The sequence below is a fragment of the Chrysemys picta genome, chromosome 2 (genome assembly GCF_011386835.1).
Source record: "Chrysemys picta bellii isolate R12L10 chromosome 2, ASM1138683v2, whole genome shotgun sequence".
NCBI lineage: Eukaryota > Metazoa > Chordata > Testudines > Emydidae > Chrysemys > Chrysemys picta.
The window spans coordinates 25,330,981-25,353,750 of NC_088792.1; the positions used below are offsets into that span (position 1 = coordinate 25,330,981).

A 22,770-nucleotide genomic window follows, 5' to 3' on the forward strand; every position below is an offset into this window, starting at 1 on the left:
AAAAGAACAGGATGAAGAACGTCTCTCTGGACAATTTTCACTGTTTCTTACAATCCCATTCAGACCTAGCTACTCTGGCAACGGACAATTTAAACATCTTTATAGGTGAACAAGATAGTTAAGTCTGTGGACAAAGTAAAAATTTTATAATGCAGATACTTAAAACAATAGCCCCAGTTGTAATCTGGAATGGTCAAAATTAGAGATTGGTCCAGTTCATCCTTCTCCCAGTGCAAGACCATTCCCATCACTTTTAGAACAGAATCCAAATACATCCACGATGGATAATCTTCTCTCAATACAACCATTTAGCTCCCATGAAGCACTGTAATTGGGCATGTCAAAGGGAGAATATATTGACTATTGAATAAATAAAGAGAATACGATTTCTAGTCCATAGTGAAAAATAACAAACAAACAATGAAGAAACAATTTTACTCGGTATTTTATTCACTTAACAGAAACATTCACTTATCAGGTATCACTGAAGTGCAATTTACAGAACTTAGCAGCAAATTCACATATGTAAATTCAGATTTATTTTCTTTTGTTGTCTTTTTTTTACAAATATTACAAATTTACATCCATTAGTACAGTATTGCCATTCACTCATGCGTGTTATGTACATAATCGTCACTTAAGAATTACTATTGAGAAAGTTTTCCTTTGCTTCAGGAAATGCTGCATGTTGGTAATTTGTGCTGCTGGGATGTGGTACACACTGTATTGATGCATATAATGAGGAACGGTAGACAGCTTGGGCCAGATTCAACCCTGGCGTAAGCAGCTGCGACTCCACTACCTTCAATGGACCTATCATATGCCTACCTATAACAGGGTTCAAGCTCGGCCCTCACTGCCTCGATTAGGTCTGGCAATCGAATCCAGGATTTTTAAAATTTATTTGTTGAAACAAAGGCTAGATCAGTCCACCCCACCTGTCTTATCATCCTTAAAATAACTAGATCCTTCAGTTTGTGGTCATGTTAGCTCTGACACCAGACCCTGCAGCCCTTATGCATCCATAAGGTTGGAAATGTGCTGGGGCTGAACCCAGGTGGTTTAAGAAGGAGCCTTGATGTCTCTCATGTGGCTAGGTTGGGTTAAGGTAGAGAGACCCAGTAGTTTAAGAAGGAGTTCCCAGTACCCTTCATGAGGAGGGGGTCAGTTTAAATGACAGAGCCCCAGTATTCTTCATGCTGGGGAGGTCAGACTCAACAGAACTGGGCCCTTTCAAATGTTGGTGGCCGGATTTCAACCCTGCTAGTGCACTGACTCCATTGTGCAAATGTGCTAAGCTCAGAGTAAGGATGGGGGGAGCTTGGAGGGCAATTCTGTCTCAGGATGCTAGAATTCTTCCCTGAGCTCCCTGGGCCACCGGGGGCTATATACCTTCAAGGGGTGCTGCATGCTCCCATCTACACACTAGCCCCATGCCATGCTGAGGTAGGGCCATGGCCCCACCCCCATTGGAGTGGATTGGGCCCTTGGGACTAAAGGAGGGAACAGACCCGATGTTTCATCAAGTGCACCCTTTGTTGTCGGGGCGTAGCCCTGGAGGAGCCCATGTATGGGGGCAAGGGGACACCCTTTGCCCACCCTCCCCTCATTCATACCTGCTTACGGAGCAGCCACAAGCTGTGTGTGTAACTCAATACACAGACCTGTACCCTGCTACCTTCACAAAGCGGCTTCCCTCTGCACCAACACAAAGCTGGCAGGCTGTGGGCCTGATCCTGCTCTCCTTGATGTCAATGGGGACATCTTCCATCAACAGCAGCGGGAGCTAGGGCCAAAGCCAGATGGGAAGGTAACACAGGGGAATGTTTGACATTTGGAAGTGCAGATGGAATCTCCAGAAGGAGCTTAACGTTATTTTGAAACGTTAAGGGTAACCCTGGAAGGGGTCATATTAACAAAGTGGTTACCACAAAATATCTTCTTGCCCCTAACTTATCGAAACAACTTCAGGTTATTAAATATATCTACTCTAAGGACTTTTTTGGTAGTTAATATGGAATGTATTATTTTATTGGAAAGGTTTCCATAAGGGGAGAGCTCTGCTTTATCTAATTTAAAAATTCTAATTTATCACAATAATTTTTATACAAGACACTATAGCTACATCTCGTAGTTTATAATGTAAAAATAAGATCTCATCAAAATACTGTAGCTAGTCTATTGTGGGCATCAATAAACAATGTATTTACGGTATATGGCTCTCCAAACATGATAAACGCTATACAAAGAGCATCTACCTTTATTGATAGGAACAGTTTCCTGTGTAAAGGAAATTACATGGAAAAAATATGAGCTATGTGTTTGTTTGAAAAGTAACTCATCTTGACTCTTCTGAGGAAATATCTAGACAATTATCACAAATCAGTAGCAGCATGTTATATACAGATTTAAAGAGAATCAGTGGAATAAAAAGAAACGTTGTTATATACCCGCAAATCCTGTCATTTAAAAAAACAAACAAAAAAAAATACAGTGTGTCTGACAGTTAGTTCTGTCGTTGGACTATGGAAGTTTAGATCTCCTATCCCTTACATTCTGATGAAGTGAAATGATTCATAGATCAATAATAACAGACTCAGTCCTTCCGTTTGAAGATATGATTTAGCAGATAAAAGCTAGTCTTCTTATAATTGAAAACAATCTGCATTTCAGACTGCAAATGAATGTGTGGTCAATTTCATAAGACTATTTAGTACTTACATAGGACCAGAATCTGAAAACCCTTTAGGAGTCTCTAGGAATTAAAGATTAAACTTTAATTAAAGATTATGTCATATGATGAAACCTCCAGGAATACATCAAACCAAAACTGGCAAGCCTATCTTTCTCACATTGCGTAGAGCCTTACTCTGGGAGTAGTCATGTCCGTTGTATGGTTTCAGTGGGACTATCTACAGAGTGAAGTACCACTCAGCATAAGTGTGACAGAGTCTGGCTTATACAGTGATTTACAACCAACCATTAATTAAATAATTTACTATCACAAGCTCCCCATGGGGCAGATAAATATTATTATCCCCATTTGACAGATGGAAAAATTGAGGCAGTGAACGACCAAATTTCAAAAGTGGTCTCTAATTTTGGGTATCTGAGGCTTTTGTGGGTATCCAACATCAGATACTCAATAGTTGATTTTTCAGCGGTACAGAGGACCCTCAGCTCCCATTGACTTCATCTGGAATTGTGGGACTCAGCACCTCTGAAAAATCAGGCCCTAATTCTGTTTAGTTTGTGGCTTCCAAAAGATGAGACACCAAAAACTTAGGACCATGGGTGAAAATTTGGCCCTAAGTGATTTGCCGCAGGACACAAAAGGAGTCAGATTTAGAAATCAGGAAATCCTGGCTCCCAGTCCTATGCTCAGATCTGAAAACAGGAAACACAGTTTAAAAGAATCCGTGTAGTCAAAATTAAGCAGCTGACAGAACAATTTTTGCATAGAGGATACGCAACTCCTTGTGAATGAATATGCTTGTCCTGTGACTCCCTGTCACACTGTGGGTATGAAGGTATTTTCATGTATTCACTAACTAAAGTATCTTCCATCATTCAGCAACATTATTGCTCTGATGGTGTGGGGGGAAGATAAACTCAGTGTTTAATTTGTGCCAGGACTGAGTCCCAGCATCTCTAGGCTTGGCAGTTCATAGCCCCGGCATCGCAGGACTTGCTGGGTCAGTTATGAATGTAAAAATAATTGCTTGAGCCGTGGCACCTAATTGCTTGAGCCCTGGCACCTCTTTCATTACAAATTGAGCCCTGGATAAACTGTATTTTATATCAGACGCATGGCCTGCTCAAGTCTGAAATGCAGCTGCTTCTTGGATAAATAATAATCCTGTGTACTACAAACAATGAACAGCAGCGTCTTTGTGAGAAACATTTTATCATCTGGGCGTGTAGATCCATGTAAGGGGATCAGTATGAAAAAGCAGTTTCCTAAAGTCAAGTTCAGTGTATTAATCAAACACATCTTATGATTATGTATTTCCAATACAGAATTAAAAGAAAATATTCTCATGGAGGTTGTTATTAAATATTGAACTGCATCCATTTTATCAGCCCACACATCCTGCCTATCCTTCTCTCCAGTTGATTTGATCCGGTCATGTAGCAAAGGTGTCGAATGATTTATACAGTTAGTAAAAACTGATCTTGCTCTGGGGGTTTCTTGACCCAGGTGCCCAGACCTGCTTTCTGAAATGCTTTAAACAGCTGCTGCTTGACAGCCTGGTACGTCTGAGCCACCAGTTTAGCTTCACTGTACACTGATGGCATGTCTCCATGGCTTGGCATTCGTGTGCTCAGCTGCAGAACAAAATCAGAGGAGAGGGAAAAAAATAAAGCAAATCAACAAGGTAGCAGAAACAGGCGACTTCAACAGCCATATAATCTTCCCGTCTACATTTCCTAAGCAACAAACTATCTCTGGGCTTTCTCTGTTTGCCTTTGATTTGCAACAACAAAATACTGAAGGTATAAGGCACAAGACATTGTTCCTATCTTGAAAACGTGGAACAAATGCCAAAAAAGGAAAACAGTTTTTGCCTTCCTGAAGTGGGTACAACCAGCAGCAAATATAAACCTGCAAATCACTTGGTGTTTTTGCAAAGAAAAATCTGCTTGTCAGTTAGGGTGCTTAGAAGAGGGTGGAAAAATAACTTTTATGAGACTTCGAAAAGAAGAGGACGTGGTTGATTTCAATAAAGGAAGCAGAGCAGTTCAGAGCTTGAGCCAGTCAAACTAATGCTAAGAGACAATATGAGAAGGCTTCTCCTCCCGTCTTCCTTTAAATGTGTTATAATAAAAGATGTTGTGAAACATGCATAGGATAGGACAGTAATCAAGCTTCGGGGATTTATGCCAGAATGTATAGCTGAGAAGCTGTCTTGTTGAGAGGGAACATGGCTAGTTCAACAAAAGTGAACATTCTGAAGTAAAACCTGAAGCATCTGCCAGAAACTGTCTTAAGAGACAAAGACGCATGTCTGCAGTCCAACAATCACCCCGAGCACACACACAAGAAGAAAGCACCTTTTGTATTTCAGAAGGACTAAATCAATGACCGTCTCTGACCTTCCAAAGTCTTAACACAGTCAAGCCAGTGAGTCTTTGACATTATATGGAAACAATCAAGGTCTGGAAAATGCCTTAGAGCAGGCATACAGGTGAATGTCTAGTGCTTTCTACCAGCGAAATTACATCCTGTAGGAAAAACTCCCCATCAAAGCACAACCTCCAGGAGCAAACATCCCAGAGAGAGACTAAAATGCAGGCTGAAGTGAGTAGGTCGAACTCCTATGGAAATCTCTGGGCCAATGTTACTCATTCAGTTTAGGGGGAGGTTAATGCTTTTATTGGTATATTCAGCCAAATACAGCAAAGGGTCTAAATGCTGGTGCAAGTTACAGGTCAGGTGTGTGTTGGCCAGAAAACAGGCGGAAGTGGCAAAGTAGTGTGCCAAATGGGGGCTCCCTTTGCTATCAGTGGGTTCCAGACTCCTGCTCCTTGCCTTAGTGTGTGGGGCTCCTCCTGCTGCCTTTGGGGAGGTAGGGACTCACCCAGGGGCCGCTGCAGTGCCATTATCAGCACACACACTCAGCTTTATCCACAACAGGCATCTTGCTCATCAACAAACCAATTAAAAGTGCAAACTGCCTGAAAGCTCAGAGTGCTGAGTCTGGGCCCCTGCCACGTATGGCACCTGCTGCTGTAGTCCCGGTGCTGGTCTGGACTTCTCTGCTGGGTCTCAGCTGCCCCCAGATCAGATCCACTGGTCAACCCCTCACCCAGGGGTTCTGGCAGTACTGCTCCCTGCTCACTCTCTCTATTGGCCAGAGCAACATACAGCCTGGGCTGCCCACCTGTGGGAACACAAAGGACACCATGCATCCACCCCACACAGTCCCTCAGTCACTGATCCAGGGCCTCCTTCCCTTTCGGCTTTGGCTGATTCTCATGTGTATCTCAGTGCAGACTCACCAGGAGTCAGGCCGCATACCCAGGCTGCTCTCCGGACCTGTGCCCCAGAGCCTGCTGTGTCCCTGTAGCAGCAGCCATGACAGCCACTGTTCCCGCACTACTGATGCCCCAGCTACCCCTTCATCTTCTTAAGAGCCCTTGCCACAGGAACTTGGTCCAGGATTTCCTTCCATCTCCCTACCCAGCTTCTGTTTGCAATCAGGGCTCCAGAGACCTACACCATTCACAGTACGTCTGCTGTTTTGTGGAGTGGGAATTCACACCCACACAGGGAGGCTTTACACCTTCATATAGTGGGGTGGTTGTGGGGAATTGCATGCAAAATGAGGGTAATTTACAAACCAAAGGGATATAAAGGAAAAGCAACTAAGAAGAGGATATAAGAAAAAGGAACACCACCTCCCCTTCACCACATTTCTTCCAAGTGGGTGTGGCTGGATTAAGTCCTCTCAGAATGCCAATTGACACAAGTAATGCTTTGTCTGCTCAGGAAATGCCCAACTGGTACAAATCAAAATACTTTGCAGATTGTCCCCATCTTCTCCCATCCTGTAGAGAACGTCAGGATGATTCTTGGCAATCAGTGCTATAACGACCAGGAAGCAAGGAGGCAAAGGCTATATAAAGGTAGCATCCCCCTTAAGCCTTTCAGTTTCCTTTGTCTTCTCTCCTGGAAGTGTGGAGCCTAGCTCTCAGCTCTTTGAACCCAGCTCTTCCTCTTCCTCTAGCAACTCCTTAGAAGAGAAGAGCAAGGCTGACTCCAAGAAGAGGGTCAAGATGAGGAAGGAACAAGCAGAAATAACCACAGCTTAGTGCCTATCTGGTGATCCTACACAGATTGTGCAGTTTCCAAGGTACACAAAGTTTCTTGGTGAGCACCCTCCAAGGAAAGGGATAATGCCAGAGAGAGTCATTCAGGGGATCCTTTACCGATTGCGGGCAACCAGGGTATGGCGGCATGGTGGCCATTTTAACTGTGGCTTTAATTCCATTAAATATAACTGCTGTGGAGTTTAGTGGGAGTTCTGGGTGCTCCGAATCTTGCAGGATCAGGTACTTCACTTGTAAGAAGTTGAAATGGCATTAGAGGTATTTACCAATATTAAATAACCGTCATAATCAGAGCCCAATTTTCAAATGTGGGCACTCAGGATGGAACATAGGAAACCAAACAGCCAATTTATGTGCACCCAAATCAGGAATACAGTGTCCTATTTCTGTATTACCAGTTTGAAAATGGAGCGTTCCACTGTCCAGCATGACCAATGTGGGCACTTCCCTTTGAAAACTGCCTGGATTATTGCACTACAACTTGGGGTGCTATTTCAGCTGTTAGGTCTCTCTGTGCTCCTGTCCATTCCAGCTAATGCCATCTCAACTGTCCATGACTCCTGAGGATCTCCATCAGCTTTCAGTCTCTACTAATGAGGAATTCTGGGGCTCCTTTGGAGGCTGTCATCATTACATGTGGACTGTCAAAGAGATTGGCCATAAAGTAGGGGTCAGCCTGTGCTAGGGACAAAGGCACAGTCTCTGTTCACAGACTTTACAGCCCTGGGGACCAAGAAAGCAGAGCTCTTAGTTTTCCCTCACAACAAGGCTGAAATGCTAATATCAGGTCAGATCCACAGTTGGGAAGCTTCCAGCAGTCCCATGGCTGACTGTGAGGCTGTATCCCCGGTAGTTTACAAGGCCTACCTTTCCATAAAGCTTTGCCCACTGAACATAAAACGTGTGCTTGCAGAGCCGCGAAGAGCCCCCACAGGTCCTCTTTCCCGTTGTGGCGTTAATCACTTCGGGGTCCGTGTTACCCACTATCCAGTTCACACTGAAACTGGGAGATTTTCCTGGTTGCCGTACCTCAGCATTACTCACTCCTGTCAAGGGACAAACAGAAGGGCAGAAGAGCATTAATATCAATGGCCCCAAACTTTCACAGCCAGCAAACCTGGGCCTTTGTTGGTTAAAATATGAAATATCTCTGTGCAAACACATACCTACTGTGCACTCTGATATTGTTATTATTCTCTCTTAACTGGCACCTCTTTAGGGCATACGAGGATGGAATAATTCAGCCATTCCTGTAGATACTTTTTCTTAGCAGACAAACCTTATGTTTAGGATGGGGAATGCAATTAAATGGTAATGCATGGCAGCGAGCAGCGTTATAACAGCTGAATGAACGGGGCTTCCTCTAACTGTCTTCAGTGTAAAACCCAATTTTTAAAAAGAACTAACAGGCAGCCCCAATAAACACATCTCTTCCTAAGGTCTCCTCTGGGTGCGGACTGAGTTTGGTCAGTAAGTAGCACATTGAGATCCCAACTGGGGCCTCTGGATGGCAGGCAAAAAAGATGTGACATAGTAACAACAAGATATGTATCTCTCAACTTGGCATTTACCATGGAAAGGAAGAGATCTTCCTTTTGGTACTTAGACCCCAAGTTGATGGGGCCTTCTAAATACCATAGATCATACATAATATGTACAAACACCTTAATAAGAGGCCGTCTAAGGGACAGTCATCACAACCCTTTGCTAGGCTCACAGCACTAACTTTGAATTCACAGGCCTTTGCCCCCCACACATAATGTAGGCAGGGTAACAAAGATCAACACTCCTGTCACTCCACTGACTACTGTTATACCCCCGGCACGGGGAATGGTCACTACTGCAGATACAAGATTTTGCCCTATCCTTGAATGTGTCTCAGGCATTCCAAGTTCTCAGTGGACGCCACATGGCTATTCTGTGGTGAGTGTGCAAGTCATATGGGTTACCATTGTACTTGTCTAGAAGCTACTGCTTCTGTCCTAGACAACTCATCCTTGCCCCACCATGTATGACTACAGGTTTCCTACCAGCATCAGTGCACAGACTCTTGTGGCCACAACATGTCTGGGTGTTTGCTTTATACTGGAGATCTTTGTGACAAAACAACATTAGAGGTGACAAAGTAGGTTAGCTCCCTCCTCAAGGTAACTCCTGCATCTTGTTCTCTTGTGCCTGGAGGCACGAGGAGCTAGGAATAGATCAGCAGCAGAGTCAGCCCAAGGAGATAAGAGGAGTAAGGAAGGTGCTGGGTTTATTTTCCAGCACAAAATAAATGGCATGAAGAGAGCTTTGGACCAGGACGCTCAATAGTGACTTTTAGGTGCAGCGCTCCAACTTCTGGGTCTGATAGTAATACCCCACCTGGAAAAGAGATGGTGGCCTGAAGGATATGTGGAAAATGCAGGGACTTGGCAGTATGTTTGGATTCACTTGTTCTCTTTTTCATTGATCTGCCATAGATACAACTAACCCCACAAACCTGGATAGAGGAGGCCAGCCTGGTGGTTGGGCAGCAGTGGATTGTCCTACTGGGGAGCGGTTACCTTGGCAATAGGCATGGATTGGAGTCCAGGAGTGACTCGCTGTTACCAAACTGAAGCCTGGACTATCAGCCCAACTAACAGACAATCTGCCCTTCCTACATGAGTGTCAGGCTAAAGTAGTGGGTGCACACAATGATGCATTGTTTTTACAGCATTTTGGAAAACTCCATTTATTATTCTTTGATAGATTACAACAATGAATGTCACTGTGATGCATAGCCAGAAAGGGTTAATCATCTTGCAAAATAAATAACCCTCAAAAGACAAGTGGGGACATTATGTTTGTGTTTTTGTGTATTTACATATGTATGAGTAGGGTCGACAATGTAATCAACAGTCCCTGTCTATGCTGTATTCTCATAATTCAGAGATCAAAAGAACATCCTAGCATTTAAATGAATTGTAAACAGGAGATATCTCTGTATTCATCTCTTTTTGAAATGTATAACAAATAATCTGTGAATGGTGGAGGAATAAGCGAATTGCCTTATGTTAATTCTATAGTTAAGTACCAGTGATGGACCTCCTTCAAAGTCATCCCAATTACCGTTTGTTCCCCGAGGAACTCCCAACTTGTCAAAGAGGACATGAAATTGTATAAAAGGTCCTTGGGTCCTGATTCTGTCATCTCAGATCTGCTTAAGCTTCATCGGGGGAAGTTTGAGTCACAAGACTGAGGTCCCAGCTATGCTGGTATGCCCTGAATATGATATTTGGACATTGGACTATAACCTATGAACTATTTCTGAAAGAACACTTTGCAACTACAAAGCTCACCATCTCTGCTATGAATCTGAACTTCAATGAACTGAACTCATGTCTGTATGTATAATGATCTTTTAACCATACTCTCTCTCTCTTGTTTTTGAATAAACATTAGTTTAGTCAATAAGAATTGGCTGTGGCATGCATTTGGGAAAGATCTGAAATTGTCAATAACCTGGTCGGTAATGTGTCCTATTCTTTGGGATTGGTACCTTTTGATGAAATAAGATTTTCAGGAATCTTCATCATATTTGACTTAGGTACCTGGATGGAGTCCTGAGTCTGGATCACTTTAAGTCATAAGGATATGAATCAACAGTGTGCCCTTGTTGCCAAGAAGGCTAACGGCATTTTGGGCTGTATAAGTAGGGGCACTGCCAGCAAATTGAGGGATGTGATCATTCCTCTCTATTTAGCACTGGTGAGGCCTCATCTGGAGTACTGTGTCCAGTTTTGGGCCCCACACTAGAAGAAGGATTTATATCTTAGCACTTGTCAGCCATTGCTCTCAGGGTGCTCTACAAGGGAGGAAAGGAATCACTATCCTCATTTTACAGATGCGGAAGCTGAGGCAGAGAATGATTAAAGCCAATACTTTCAAAACTGTCCACTAATTTCTGGGTTCAGAGCTTAAGACACTGAGGGCCTGCTTTTCAGATATGCTGCACTCCAGGAGCTCCCACTGACTGCAGCTGAGATTGTGGGTGGGCAGTACTTCTAAACAATCAATCCCAAGGTGTCTCAAGTTGGGCCTCCAAAAATGGGGGCACACCAGATAAATGGCCACTTTTGAAAGGCCTCAGTAATGTGCCAAAGGTCATTCAGCAAGCCCGGTGGGGAACAAAATCCACACTGGGATCCTACTCACTGGACCGCATTGCCATCACAGTAATACTGTTGGAGTCCTCCTGCGTGAAAATGCTTCCAGCACTTGTAACATTAGAAGCAGCGCCAGTTCTGCCACTTAAAACAGTTCCCACCTCTCAGCTGTGTGCCTCTCAGCAGGGCATGAATTAATGTCATAGAGAGCTGCTCACTCTCTGCTCCAAATATTGTCCAGCATGGTTCTCTCTACATGGAAAAAAAGTGTCTGCTAGAGTAAAGGGGGACTGAGCATGTAGAGGGAAAGAAATGAGGCCATTAAAAAACAAAATAATACAATGAAAGTGGTCACACTAGATACAGCTATTGGGTATTTATGGCTTCTCGGCATGGATGGTATCAGAGGAATGACCAAGGTGACTGAACTATCCTAGCTACAGGGCAAAGACGGCTTAAGACAAGACTAAAACTGAGTCATAATCACACACTGGGTTCGCAATCACTTTCATGTCACATTAATACCAATTTCAGGTTTTTTTTGAGATAACTGATGAGTTGGCATCTCAAAATCCAATTCTCCTAAGCAGTAGAATAAAAACGTCCTTTTGCTGAAATCCTGAATGTCAGAGAACTCCAAGGTCCTATTCATATACCTCCATACAGAACAAGATGCAAACTGATCAGAATCTGGCATTTGACACTTATGCACCAGTCTCTGTCAAGATATTACCAAAAAGCTTAAAGGACTGAGTACTAAAAATATGGCAGCAAATGCTCAGCCAGCCCCTGTCTAGCAAAAAGCCACAGGTCATAGAATAAACACAGATGCAGCAAAATCAATGACCAGAGAAAACAAAAATTTGATTTGAATTAACAGGAGCTCTGCATACATACATTACAATTAATCCCTTAAACAATAAAAAAAAATACAGGTCAACCCCAGGCAATCTGTGCCAATAGAGAGCGGTCTACAATAGCGGAAGGGATCATAGAAACCCACAGAAGCCGAAACCAAGCTGACATTAAACAATAGTTGAAGCTCTGCAATAACCAGTGCATAAAACAGCATAATTAAAAACAGAAACTCGGGGGGTGGGGGTGGGGGGGAACTGATATTACTGATGAACAGCCCAAAAACCTAAAGGCTGTATGAAGGTAATAGCACATGACAATGCATGTCTGCCAATCATATGGGTGAAATTTAGCCCCCGTGCCCAGATCTAGATATCATCTCTTCACCTGGTCCTGTTACAGTGTCAGGTGGGTAACATGGTGAGGTGATCAGGTGATCTCCAGATCCATGCACAAAGGAATAAATGGCTTAATTTGCCCCCCCTGCATACCCGAGAACATCTACAGTGATTGAGGGACGCAGAGGCCAGAGTGTTCTTTAGCTAATAACTCACAGTTTTTCACAGTGGATAATTTAATCCCACAGAAATGTTTCCTCTCTGCCTGTGGTATACATTATGGGGGAGTGGGAAAAGTTGGGGATCTTATTTGTAGAGAGGGGGGAAAATGACCTCCAGAGGTATTTTTCTGAGCTCCAGCCAGAAGTCCTCTCTGACAGGATAATTCAGCCATATCCAGAGAGAGGGTGAACTTGACCAGAGACATGGAAATCATTCCAATCCTTTTTTTAGGGTTAGATTGAACCATTGCTCAATGCCCAAATGTGGAGGAGCCCCAAGGAGGAATCGTGACTCAGAGAATCACAATTTCTTTCCTGCTCCTCACTTGCTCCTGGGAGGGGATCATTTACTTCAGCCATTTACTGGGTGTAGAATATTCCTTCCTTTGCACCAGCTAGTGTGGGTGAAGCCAAGACTCTCCCTACTCCCTATTCCTCCTGACCTACCTGCTCAGGGGATGAGAGGAATACCAAGCGCACAGCAGGCTTCTGTTCTTTTCCCCCTGCACCTGGGCCCAAGTTCAGGAGAAGGGATGGGGTTGGAGTCTTACTACCCCTTACTCCTCTGTATTACCTTGTTAGAGTCAGGTCCAGGTTGGCCCTTTGATTGATAGTGGCATTTTAACAAGGGGCTCCTGTGGATCCAGGCAGTTCCCTCGAGCTCATTAATATTAAAGTCTTTGAAACAAACTAGGCGAAATTGTGAACCTGAATCACACCCGGTTCTGCCCCACTGGAGTCATAGGAGTTGCAGAAGTGTAGCTGATGGCACAGTGTGGGCCTACACTGTTTTACTTAATGGGATACACAGCATTGCCAACCCCAAGCATTTAAATATCATGAGTTAGGATTCTCCCTCCTCTCCCCTCCCCCAAATCAGTAAGAGAACCTTTTATAACAGGTTAGATTTTAAAAAGAAATAGAAACAAAAAAACCCTTAATGCTAGGCCTAATTCTGTTTTCAGTCACGTGGTGTAAATCAAAAGTAATGCCATTGAAGTCAATGGAATTTCACTTGAGTGGAATTGGTGTGTGAGAAAAATCAAACGGGTGTTTTCTACTGTGGTAGCAAGGAATGATCTCAGCTGTCCTCATCAGGGCCTTAACTCTTTTCTTCACTAACATGGCCTACCTTAAGGTATAAATGAGATAACAAAAATGCTAGGTATCCTCATAAACAAAGGGGACCAATAATTTTTAATCTCTATTAGTTTGAGTTCTAATTGGAATCCAGAGGTAGAAGCTGCCCGGTTTGAGATAGTTATGGGTTCCAATGCATTCCACGTGCCTTTTTCTAGTCACCCATTTCATTAGCCATTAGTTTCACTGAATACTTTGTCCTCGAAACCTCTCATTTGAGGAACTTCTGTGCACCACAGTTTTACAGCTGTGAAGCACATAACATAAATCACAACAACCTACATTTAATATGGATTGACACTGGCTCCGTAGGAGTCATGAGCATGTATGAAACAATGTTTTTCTTAACTAAAGCAATACAGATCAAATCATCTGGAGAGACAGATTCCACCCACTACTGCTCCCAGTCTAAAGGAAATTCACAGACAGCATAAAGGCAAAGAGAAAGCTTTCCCAAACAAAGACAACTCTCAGTGAAAGAAGAAACCAAGTTCTATGAGACAAATACATTGCAAGTGACATCGGTACCCCTTTGATGCAGCTTTACCATCCTGAAAATACGTGACATTGGCTCGCAAACATAAATGTACAGTATAAAGCCAAACCCTTGCCAGTATCATCTGGGCTGGCTGTGGTCATTTCCCTTGTTAGCATCTTATCATTTTTAATCACTTTTCAACCTGCGTGGGGTTTCTTTGTACACAGGAAACTTCCAGTGAGACTTATTAGAAAATGGGCTTGATTCTTATCTCATGTACACTGATGTACTATTATGTAAAACTGATGTAATAACATATGAAATAAGTTCATTATGGTCACAATGTGTGAAATTCACCCCTGTGCAGAGGTCCAGCACAAGACCTATGAACTACATAAGTCCCACTTAAATCCTATTTTGAGGACTTAATTGGCTAAAGTGTGTGATGGCCTTCTGCACAGGGATAAATTTTCCCCACTAAAGGGAGAATGTACTGGTACTTTATATGGAAATCACTTTAGAGGCCAAGTCTCATTCTAGTGTAGTCATTGATAAACAGGATTTATATAGTTATTAATGTAATCTCATACAAAATGATGAAATATGTATGGGGATTCCTTATACATTCGTATTAGACAATCTTCTATAGTTGTCTAACTATACTGAAGATTTATAAAGCAAATGTTCGACAACAGGCTAAGCAGCTACCTCTGACATACTCACCCTGACAACAAACATGTAAGTGGTACCAATCTAATGTGCTAAGCCCACAGTGAAACAGCCAATTTCCCCCTTAGCTAAACTATTACTTCTTCAAGCTTAGCAAAGCTAATTTTTATCTCAAAGACGCATGTGAAACATAAAAACTCAGCAAGAGGAATAAGAAATAGATAAAGGATAAACTATCCAACAGCACTGAAGTGACTTAGGTGCTTTAAGTCACTCCATTGAGGTCAGTGCTGCAATGTCAGCAGAGGCTCCTGGCAAGTCATTTATACATACCACAGTCATCCCCTTGGTATCTCAGTGCACCCTTGTCAACAATCACAGTTCTCCAGTGTTCCAGGAGCCTGACTGAAGGGCCTGATCCTGTGAGGTGCTGAGAACCTTCGACTCTCAGTTACCTCAAACGGACTGGAAGGCACTCAGCAGTCTGCAGGATGTTGTCCACACTTCTCAGGATCAGGCCCTAAGGTAGCTTCAGAATGGTTGGGAATCCTGGCTGCTGGTTAAGGCCAATTAAATCAATGAGAGTTTTTCCATTGACATCACTGGATTTGGATCAGGCCGTGGCTAATAAGATTTATTAGGCTATGGGGGCTGATAGGATTACATCCTACGAATACTATTACTACTGTGTAGTGTGGATGATGTACTGCGGGGTGTTGTACCACCTGCTGCCACAAGGGGACTCCTTATGGTGCCAGAGCTGGACTACACAGACTGCAGGCAGGGGAGGGAACAGGGAATAAAGGCTTGTGTGGGGTTGATTGACAGTACAGGGATCCCTGCATTAAACTCCCTGCAGTCCTTCCCTGATGCTTCTGTTCAGACCCAGCAACAAGGAATGGAGTAGGGGGTCTGGGCGAGGGGGCTCGCAGATGGGAGGAGGCGGGCTACTTCTCCTGGGGTGCGGATGGGGGGCAGCAGGTAGGTGAGGGAAGGGTCCTGAGCCTGAGGATGGGTGTTTTGACTCTGTAGGGCTCTGTGTGTGTGTGTGTGTGTGTGTGTGTGTCCCTGAGCCTGGGAGTGTCAAACAAGAAAGGGCTCTGAGCTGCGGGGACTGGTTCTGAGCTGTGGCGATGTTAGCTAGGAAGTGGAAGGATTTTCAGTCTGGGGAAGATGTTTCTGAGCAAGTGGTAGTTGGGCTGGAGGGAGCTTGAGGAGGCCCTGGGTCAGGAGTGGGCTGTGTTGGGCAGGCAGGGTTGAGTACAAGGGGAATGAAGTCCATTGGGCTGTAAGAGCTAAAGTACTGATGCTACTTTAAGCATTTAAAGCTGTGTAGCATTCATGGCCACCAATGGGCCACAGTAAGAGTTTAGGGCCTGATCCTTCAAGGTGCTGAGCAACTCCTGTGAGGTGCTAAGTGCACTCAACTCCCACTGATTTCAGTGGGAACTGTGGGCATGCTGCACCCTGCTGGATTGGGCCCATTGCAGTCAATTAGAACTTTACTATTGGTTTCAATGGGTGCCAGATCAGACTCTTATGCACATATTCAGGTAACCCACATGGTCACCCCAGCTATGCATCATGGCGGTCCCTATTGACCAGCAGTCCTTCCTACTGATTATCATTAGGAATAAATTGCTTCCCTGGGAGCCTGCTGCGTTAGTTGGATCATTCCTCTCCCAATGTAGCCTGGAGCAGTGTATTGCTATTGCTCAAAGGAGAATGAGAGGAAAACATGCAGCTTGGATGCATGGAGGACACATGGTGTAAACAAATGCTAAGAAGTTAACTTTCCTCTTGACGTCCAGTGCAATTAGTAATGGGAAAGGTGATCATTTGTCTTTCAAGCAGGTGTTTGCTTACCACTGAGGAGCAACTGATTATGCCGGTATGAAGCTGGCAGCTGACCAATGTCTTCTATTCTATGGCTCATTACCCTGGAAAGGTGACCAGTGTGACAGAGGCTTCCCACAATAATGCTGTGCAAGTATGTGGGTTCGATGAAGTAACTGAGGAGAGCACCTTGTAACCCAAGAACGTTCCATCTGGAAAAGAAATACAGCAGTGATAAAACATACTGGTACAGAAACGAACCTGTGAGAGACTGTGAGGGAAAAAAAAATGTCAACACATGGGTGAGGGAGACTTTTCCCATCTTTGGAATTTTGATTCCAGAGATCAACATTTAGGGTCAGACGCTCTACTTGGCTAAGTCACCTTAAACTACCCTAAATATATAGCTGAGGATTCCCTCGGTGTGGAGTGATCTTTGGCTGGCATAAAGCTCCTCCTGCTGTAGCATCAGAGTGTGCCGTCATGTCGGGGCAGAAAGGGGTGGAGCTGGTGGCCCCTGGATTGGAAGCAGAAATGTGGTTTAGAGTTATCCCTCACACCCCGGATCAGTTGTGCCAAGCATAGTGTAGCTGAGGATTTAGCTCATTAGGCCTGAGCCAGCACTGCATTACTTCGGCTTTATGCTAGTACAACCGGACCTATTTCAATGGAGTTGTTCCTGCATAAAGCTGAGCTAGTTAGGAGTGAATCAGGCCCACAGATTTTCTCACACTGGGCAACTAGTGGAAAACACTAGGACTGATTCTCCTCTCACACTGGTATTAGCCTGGTGTAACTCTGCTGATTTAGTGGAGTTACATCTGACTTATAGGCCTCATGTTGGACACAATCCTTGGAATGGCTATTTGATTTGAAGCCCCTTTTGCATTTATTCTTAACACACATTTTTATGGATTTTTAAAATTGTCCTGCATAAAAATATCCATGTTCTTACGTTAGAAATGGGGTTAGAGTGGAAACAAAAGCACTTGTATTCCTTATTCGCTATTGGTCATATGTTATTTGCTATTCTCTTCTTTAAGAAAGTTTTGGTCATCCACTCATGGGGCAGACACGATGCCATGTTTCGTAGGTGACCAATTGCCACACCACATAGTTGTCATGACCAGTTTGCTGCAAACACCTCACAGGCTGACATTTGTTTGCACAGACTGCTTGTCATGCAATTATGAAGAGCAAATACCTTAAAAAAAATCAAAGTCTATTCCTGAACCGAAAAAAGGTCTACATTTGTTAGGTAATTTATTCATAACAAATAATTCGATGAGCTCTGATATAGTCAGACTGAGTGTGCCTTGCCTTGGTGCTCTCAATACAGATATAAAAGAATGACGATGAAAACCTTAGGGCCTTGCAACTGCTAATGATTTTGAGCTCCTTATAACTGCTATTGGATTAGTTGAAAGAGCTGCTCTGCATTTTAATACGTACAATTCTTTTATATAAAGCTAGTTACAAATAAGACTGAATCCAAATTCTAAATTCTCTAGAGGATATATAATTAGATAAAAAGCAGAAAGGAGAAAAAGGGGAAAAAGAGATTTCAAGATACAGTTATCTTCACTTGCAAACCTCAGGTTCTGTCTCGCTCAGTGCCAGTTAAATGAGAAATATTTTTCCTTCCTAAATTAACACAAACATGTTTTCCTGAACTTAAGTGACACTGATAATATAGTTCAAGCTTTTCACCTCGTTTTGGGTAGTACTGAGCTCAAATTAGAAACTCTTTTGAAAAATGTGCTTTTGGGGAGTGCATTTGGGCTTATAAAAGCTGACAACATTTGGACACCCAGAACCGAATGAAAAAGAGTTTCGAGGTGTCTGTTATTTGAGGCAACATCCAGTGGTTACAATGCTAAATAATGTGTTTAAAGCACAATCTCCATCAGCAGCAAGCATTATGTAGCTAATTTCTTACATCATTGTTCTTTTCATTAATTAACATTTCTCAACCGTTAGTGCAATTATTGCGGTGCCTCTGTGCTGTATGTCTCTTTTCATGATTAATAAGGAGTCATTATATTTCCCTTTCCTGAAGCAGTCAATTAACACGGAATACTTTCCATTAATTACGGAATGTTTAAAACCAGCATGCTGTACCTGGAGAGCAATCTGCTCAAGAAACCTGTGACACCAATTGCTTTAAAAAGTTCTCTTTAAATTTTATTCCAAAAACACAAGCAATTTAGCTGGCTATATTAATTTGCCTCAGAAGCAGGGCTGTGAATGAGAAACATCTTTTAATCTCATGCAAGAAAAGGCAGCCATCTGGCTGCTGAGGATTTCAGAGTGAGACTTTCCCTCTCTCCCTCCATAAATGCAGGTCATTAAAGTAATGTGTTCATCTACATAAAACTCAAATGGAATATAAAAGGTAATATTTATATACAAACAATTTAGTCCCACAATTTAAACAGTCATTGGTTTTATGAAACATTTACTTTAGTCTATCAGATTTGCATAACTTCATTTGGGGAAAAAAAGTGTGGTCATTTCTGCAAATAATGTCACTTTTAAAGGAAGGGACTATCTGACTCTTTGAATGCATATCTTATTGCAATGCAAAATTAATAATGCAAGCTTAGGAAATAGAGAGTTCAGTTAACAGCACTGAATTCAGAATTGGCTTCGAAGCAGAGTAAAATATATTAGACAGCAACTCTTCCTTCCAGACTGAAACACTTGCAAGATCCTTTTCCTTCCAGACTGAAACACTTGCAAGATCTCAGTGTTGTTCTCAATATATGACATTTTCTTTTATACCCTCCCTCCAAACCGCCCCTCCCCCCGTATGTTTGTTTGAAAAGGAAAGAGAAAACAGAAAAACAACATATGTTCTGCAAGACTGAAATATCACCAATATGCATATCATAAGTAGATTACCTGGGTCTTATTTACAAAAATAGGTTAGTGAGTTCACATAATAAATAATGAGATAGTAATGATTATTATTTGCATTAAATACCAACCTGTAGCATCTTTATATGGCTAATTCTGATTTCGCTGACACCCTTGTTAGGGATGATTAAGTCTATGAAGTGAGTGGAATTTCATCAATGGAAAACATGGTATAATAATGATCAGATCAGCCCTTTGTGTTCAAAGCATTGTATAAACATTCACTAATTCTCACAATGATCCTGAGAGGTAGATCAATATAATTATCTGCACTGGGAGACTGAGGCAGAAAAGTGAAGTTACTTGATCAAGACCACAGAGTTATTTAAAGGAAGAGCTGGGATTAGAACTCAGGGCTTCCTAAATTCCATTGCTGTGCTTATTCTGCCTGACAAGACTGTCCCTCCGAGCCAGCCAAGGACAGCCCAGCAATAGCATTAGAAAGGCAATAAGATTTGTGGATCACCCAAGGTGGACCTTGACTTTAAGATATTTATATATAACTAAATACACAGAAAGAGAGGAGAAAGCAACTAAAAGAATGAGGGAAAAAATTCAGAGAAGCACCTGTGCCTGAAATGTGAAGACAGAGTATAAATTTATTATCCCAGAACTAAGGTCCTTTCAGAATATCACCTATATCCTGTGCCATGGAGGAGAGAGAGACCAGATAACAGACCTACTCACCTAGCAGGCAAGTTTCAATGGGGAAGGCAGCTCTTGACTGATTTCCAGTGCCAGCCCCCTATGAGAACTATCAAGCTAGTTAGTCCACTCAGTCTTAAAAATGGCTCCCAGACTATCTCATGTTTTGCAGGCTTAGTGTCTCTATGCCAGTCAAACTTGTGGCCTGATTTAGCTTCCATTAGCTTTCCATTCCATTTTATAAGGAGTGGATTGTGTCCTTAAATTGTTCTGACACCTCCCAGTACACATTTGCCTGTCCATGAAAAAAGATGCTTTGCTATTTTCATGTCCTTGAGATAACGGTTCTCCTTGCTAACAAAAGAACGGAAAGCTTGGTGTTTCCTTTTCAAAATACTTGGGAATGGGAACTGGATCGTCATGGGGCTGTAATGTAATCATAATGAGGTAAAGAGCTTTTCTGCTATTGGTCATGGATTCAGATCAATACCTTGATAGCAGCGACCAAATTACCACCTGATGGCTGTTCAGTGACTGATGCTCCTGACCTACTCACAAGTCCACATCACAAAAATCAGCACTAATTTGCACCCTGACTGGCAGTCTCAGCACAGATCCCACAGATGGAAAAAGCAAAGATTGAACTATGCTCTCAAGTCTGGCCCCAGTTCAGCAAAGCATTTAACCGTGTGCTTAAGTCTATTCCTATTCAGCAGAGCACCATTACTATAAGCACCTGCTTAAGTCCCACTGAAGTCAATAGGTACCTAAAGTTGAGTGTTGTTCTGATTAGGGATGGACTTCTGCACTAGGGCCCTGAGCACTCCCATCTCTGTCACAGATCAGAGCAGAGGCACATTGGTTGGAAGTTTGCATTGCTATAACTTGTGCTGCACTCTTCTGTGGCTAAGGAGAGGACCTCATGCTTGAGGGCAGCCAGTCAATTAATTTTCATGAGGACTATATTCAAATGACAAATATTTGGGAGAAGCCTCTTGCTTGTATAATCCCTATTCTGGCTATCACATATTTATAGTACACTTGGTTTTAGTAACCAGCTCAGTTCTCTGGTAATTAAACACCTACAGGATTACTTAAGGCTATGTTTTCACTACCCGCCTGAATCGGCGGGTAGAAATCGATCTCTCGGAGATCGAATTATTGCGTCTCGTCGGGACGTGACAATCGATCCCCGAATTGACGCTTGTACTTCACCAGCGCAGGTAGGAGTAAGCGCCGTCGACGGGGAAGCCACGGAGGTCGATTTGCCGCCGTCCTCACAGTGGGGTAAATTGGCTCGGATACGTCGAATTCAGCTAAGCTATTCGTGTAGTTGAATTTGCGTATCTTAAATTGACACCGCCCCCCCCCCCCCATAGTGAGGACGGGTAGGAAAATTGTGGGAAGTGATTCTGGTCTGAGCGGCAGTAAAAATATCAATAGCAATGTTCATTTCTGAAGGAGCTTTTTCTACGTAATCTACTGTAGGTGCATGAAAGTAGCTGTGTTCCCATCTGTAACAAAGTGCTTGCTTCAAATACAGCTTTTCCAAATAAAATTATTATTCAGCGGAAATGCAGTGTTACATTTCAGGCCCTCCAAATATCAAAGTGACTTTCCTCACTAAGAAGAAATATAGTGGATCATTTTGAGTATTTCTAATTGTGCAAGATTTGTAAAGGCTGTTTTCACGGGCACACTTCTCAGATAATTTATACTCTGTGTGCTTTTTAATAACCTTTCCAATAAGAAAATCATCCCACTTCTCACACAGTCACAGATTTTTAAAAAAATCTTCAGCAAAGAGGATCAATAAAACCAAATGTCCCCTCCCCAAAGCTTAAACTGGGGATTTTTTCTGGTTTAGGACTTTTGCTCAAGTCCTTTTGTTCAAGCCGCTGATATTACTGCAGTGTTCGCAGAGACAAAATTCCATGCCCAGTTTTCAATAATCCCTAAACAAATATATTTTTGCCTGTATGTCAGTCACTGAAATGCCAAAGATGAATTGGAAGGGATCTTGGAGCAGGCAGCTTTTCTTTAATTAGATGACACACTCTCCTTGCTCAGAACAAATCATAACTACATGGCGACTCCGACTACAATCGCAACGGAACTGTTTGCATGTGCTTATGCCAGTCAGTCACTAACAGAGAGATTCTTGAAAATATACTTATAAATAATAATTACATCAGAATCCTCATCACTGTTGTGTTATAACTGACAGCCTGGGACTGGAGTTGGCTGCAGCACCTTCCTGCTGCTGTATATGTGAAGCTGACCCAACTGCGGTAGGTGTAGCTTTACATCCGTTATCTTTCAGTGTACATAATGACAGTGTTTTACATTTATATAGCACCTTTTCTCCCAAAGGATCCCAGTGCACTTCAGGTACACTAGGTATACAGCTTTACCAATGAAATATGGCCAACTTTGGGGTGGTGGGCAGACAACCAGGATATGCTGCACACCAGGAGGGTGACAGTAATTGGTCGAGGAAACGCTCCTGTTCCCCCCTCTCCTTATTGACTGATTGCTTCCCCTACCTAAGTGGTTTTTATTTCATCCTCTGTGATGCTCTGTTCTCTTGGCCCACCCTCCCCATCTACACTCCTCCCTCCACAACTCTGTCCCTTTCTCTTGCTGGTGAAATGAAAAGAAACACATTCTAAGCATGGAACTAATGTTGCTTCAGTTGGTTAATT

The 22,770-nt window shown here is 42.8% G+C and overlaps 1 protein-coding gene across 3 annotated transcripts in view; it reads right to left on the reverse strand.

Annotated features, from left to right (window-relative positions):
• Nucleotides 1-427: 427 nt before the first annotated feature.
• Nucleotides 428-22,770, reverse strand: part of ADARB2 (adenosine deaminase RNA specific B2 (inactive)) — a 419,147-nt gene continuing 396,804 nt past the window's right edge. For 2 of the 3 annotated variants that reach the window (XM_065582836.1, XM_065582835.1), the window contains 3 exons: nucleotides 16,532-16,713; nucleotides 7,702-7,880; nucleotides 428-4,329 (listed from right to left, as the gene is read on the reverse strand). In XM_065582836.1, coding sequence (XP_065438908.1) covers nucleotides 4,153-4,329; nucleotides 7,702-7,880; nucleotides 16,532-16,713 — 538 coding nt within the window. In that variant the 3' untranslated portion in view covers nucleotides 428-4,152. The remainder of the gene's footprint in view (nucleotides 4,330-7,701; nucleotides 7,881-16,531; nucleotides 16,714-22,770) is intronic. The other variant, XM_065582837.1, reaches the window with a different exon arrangement.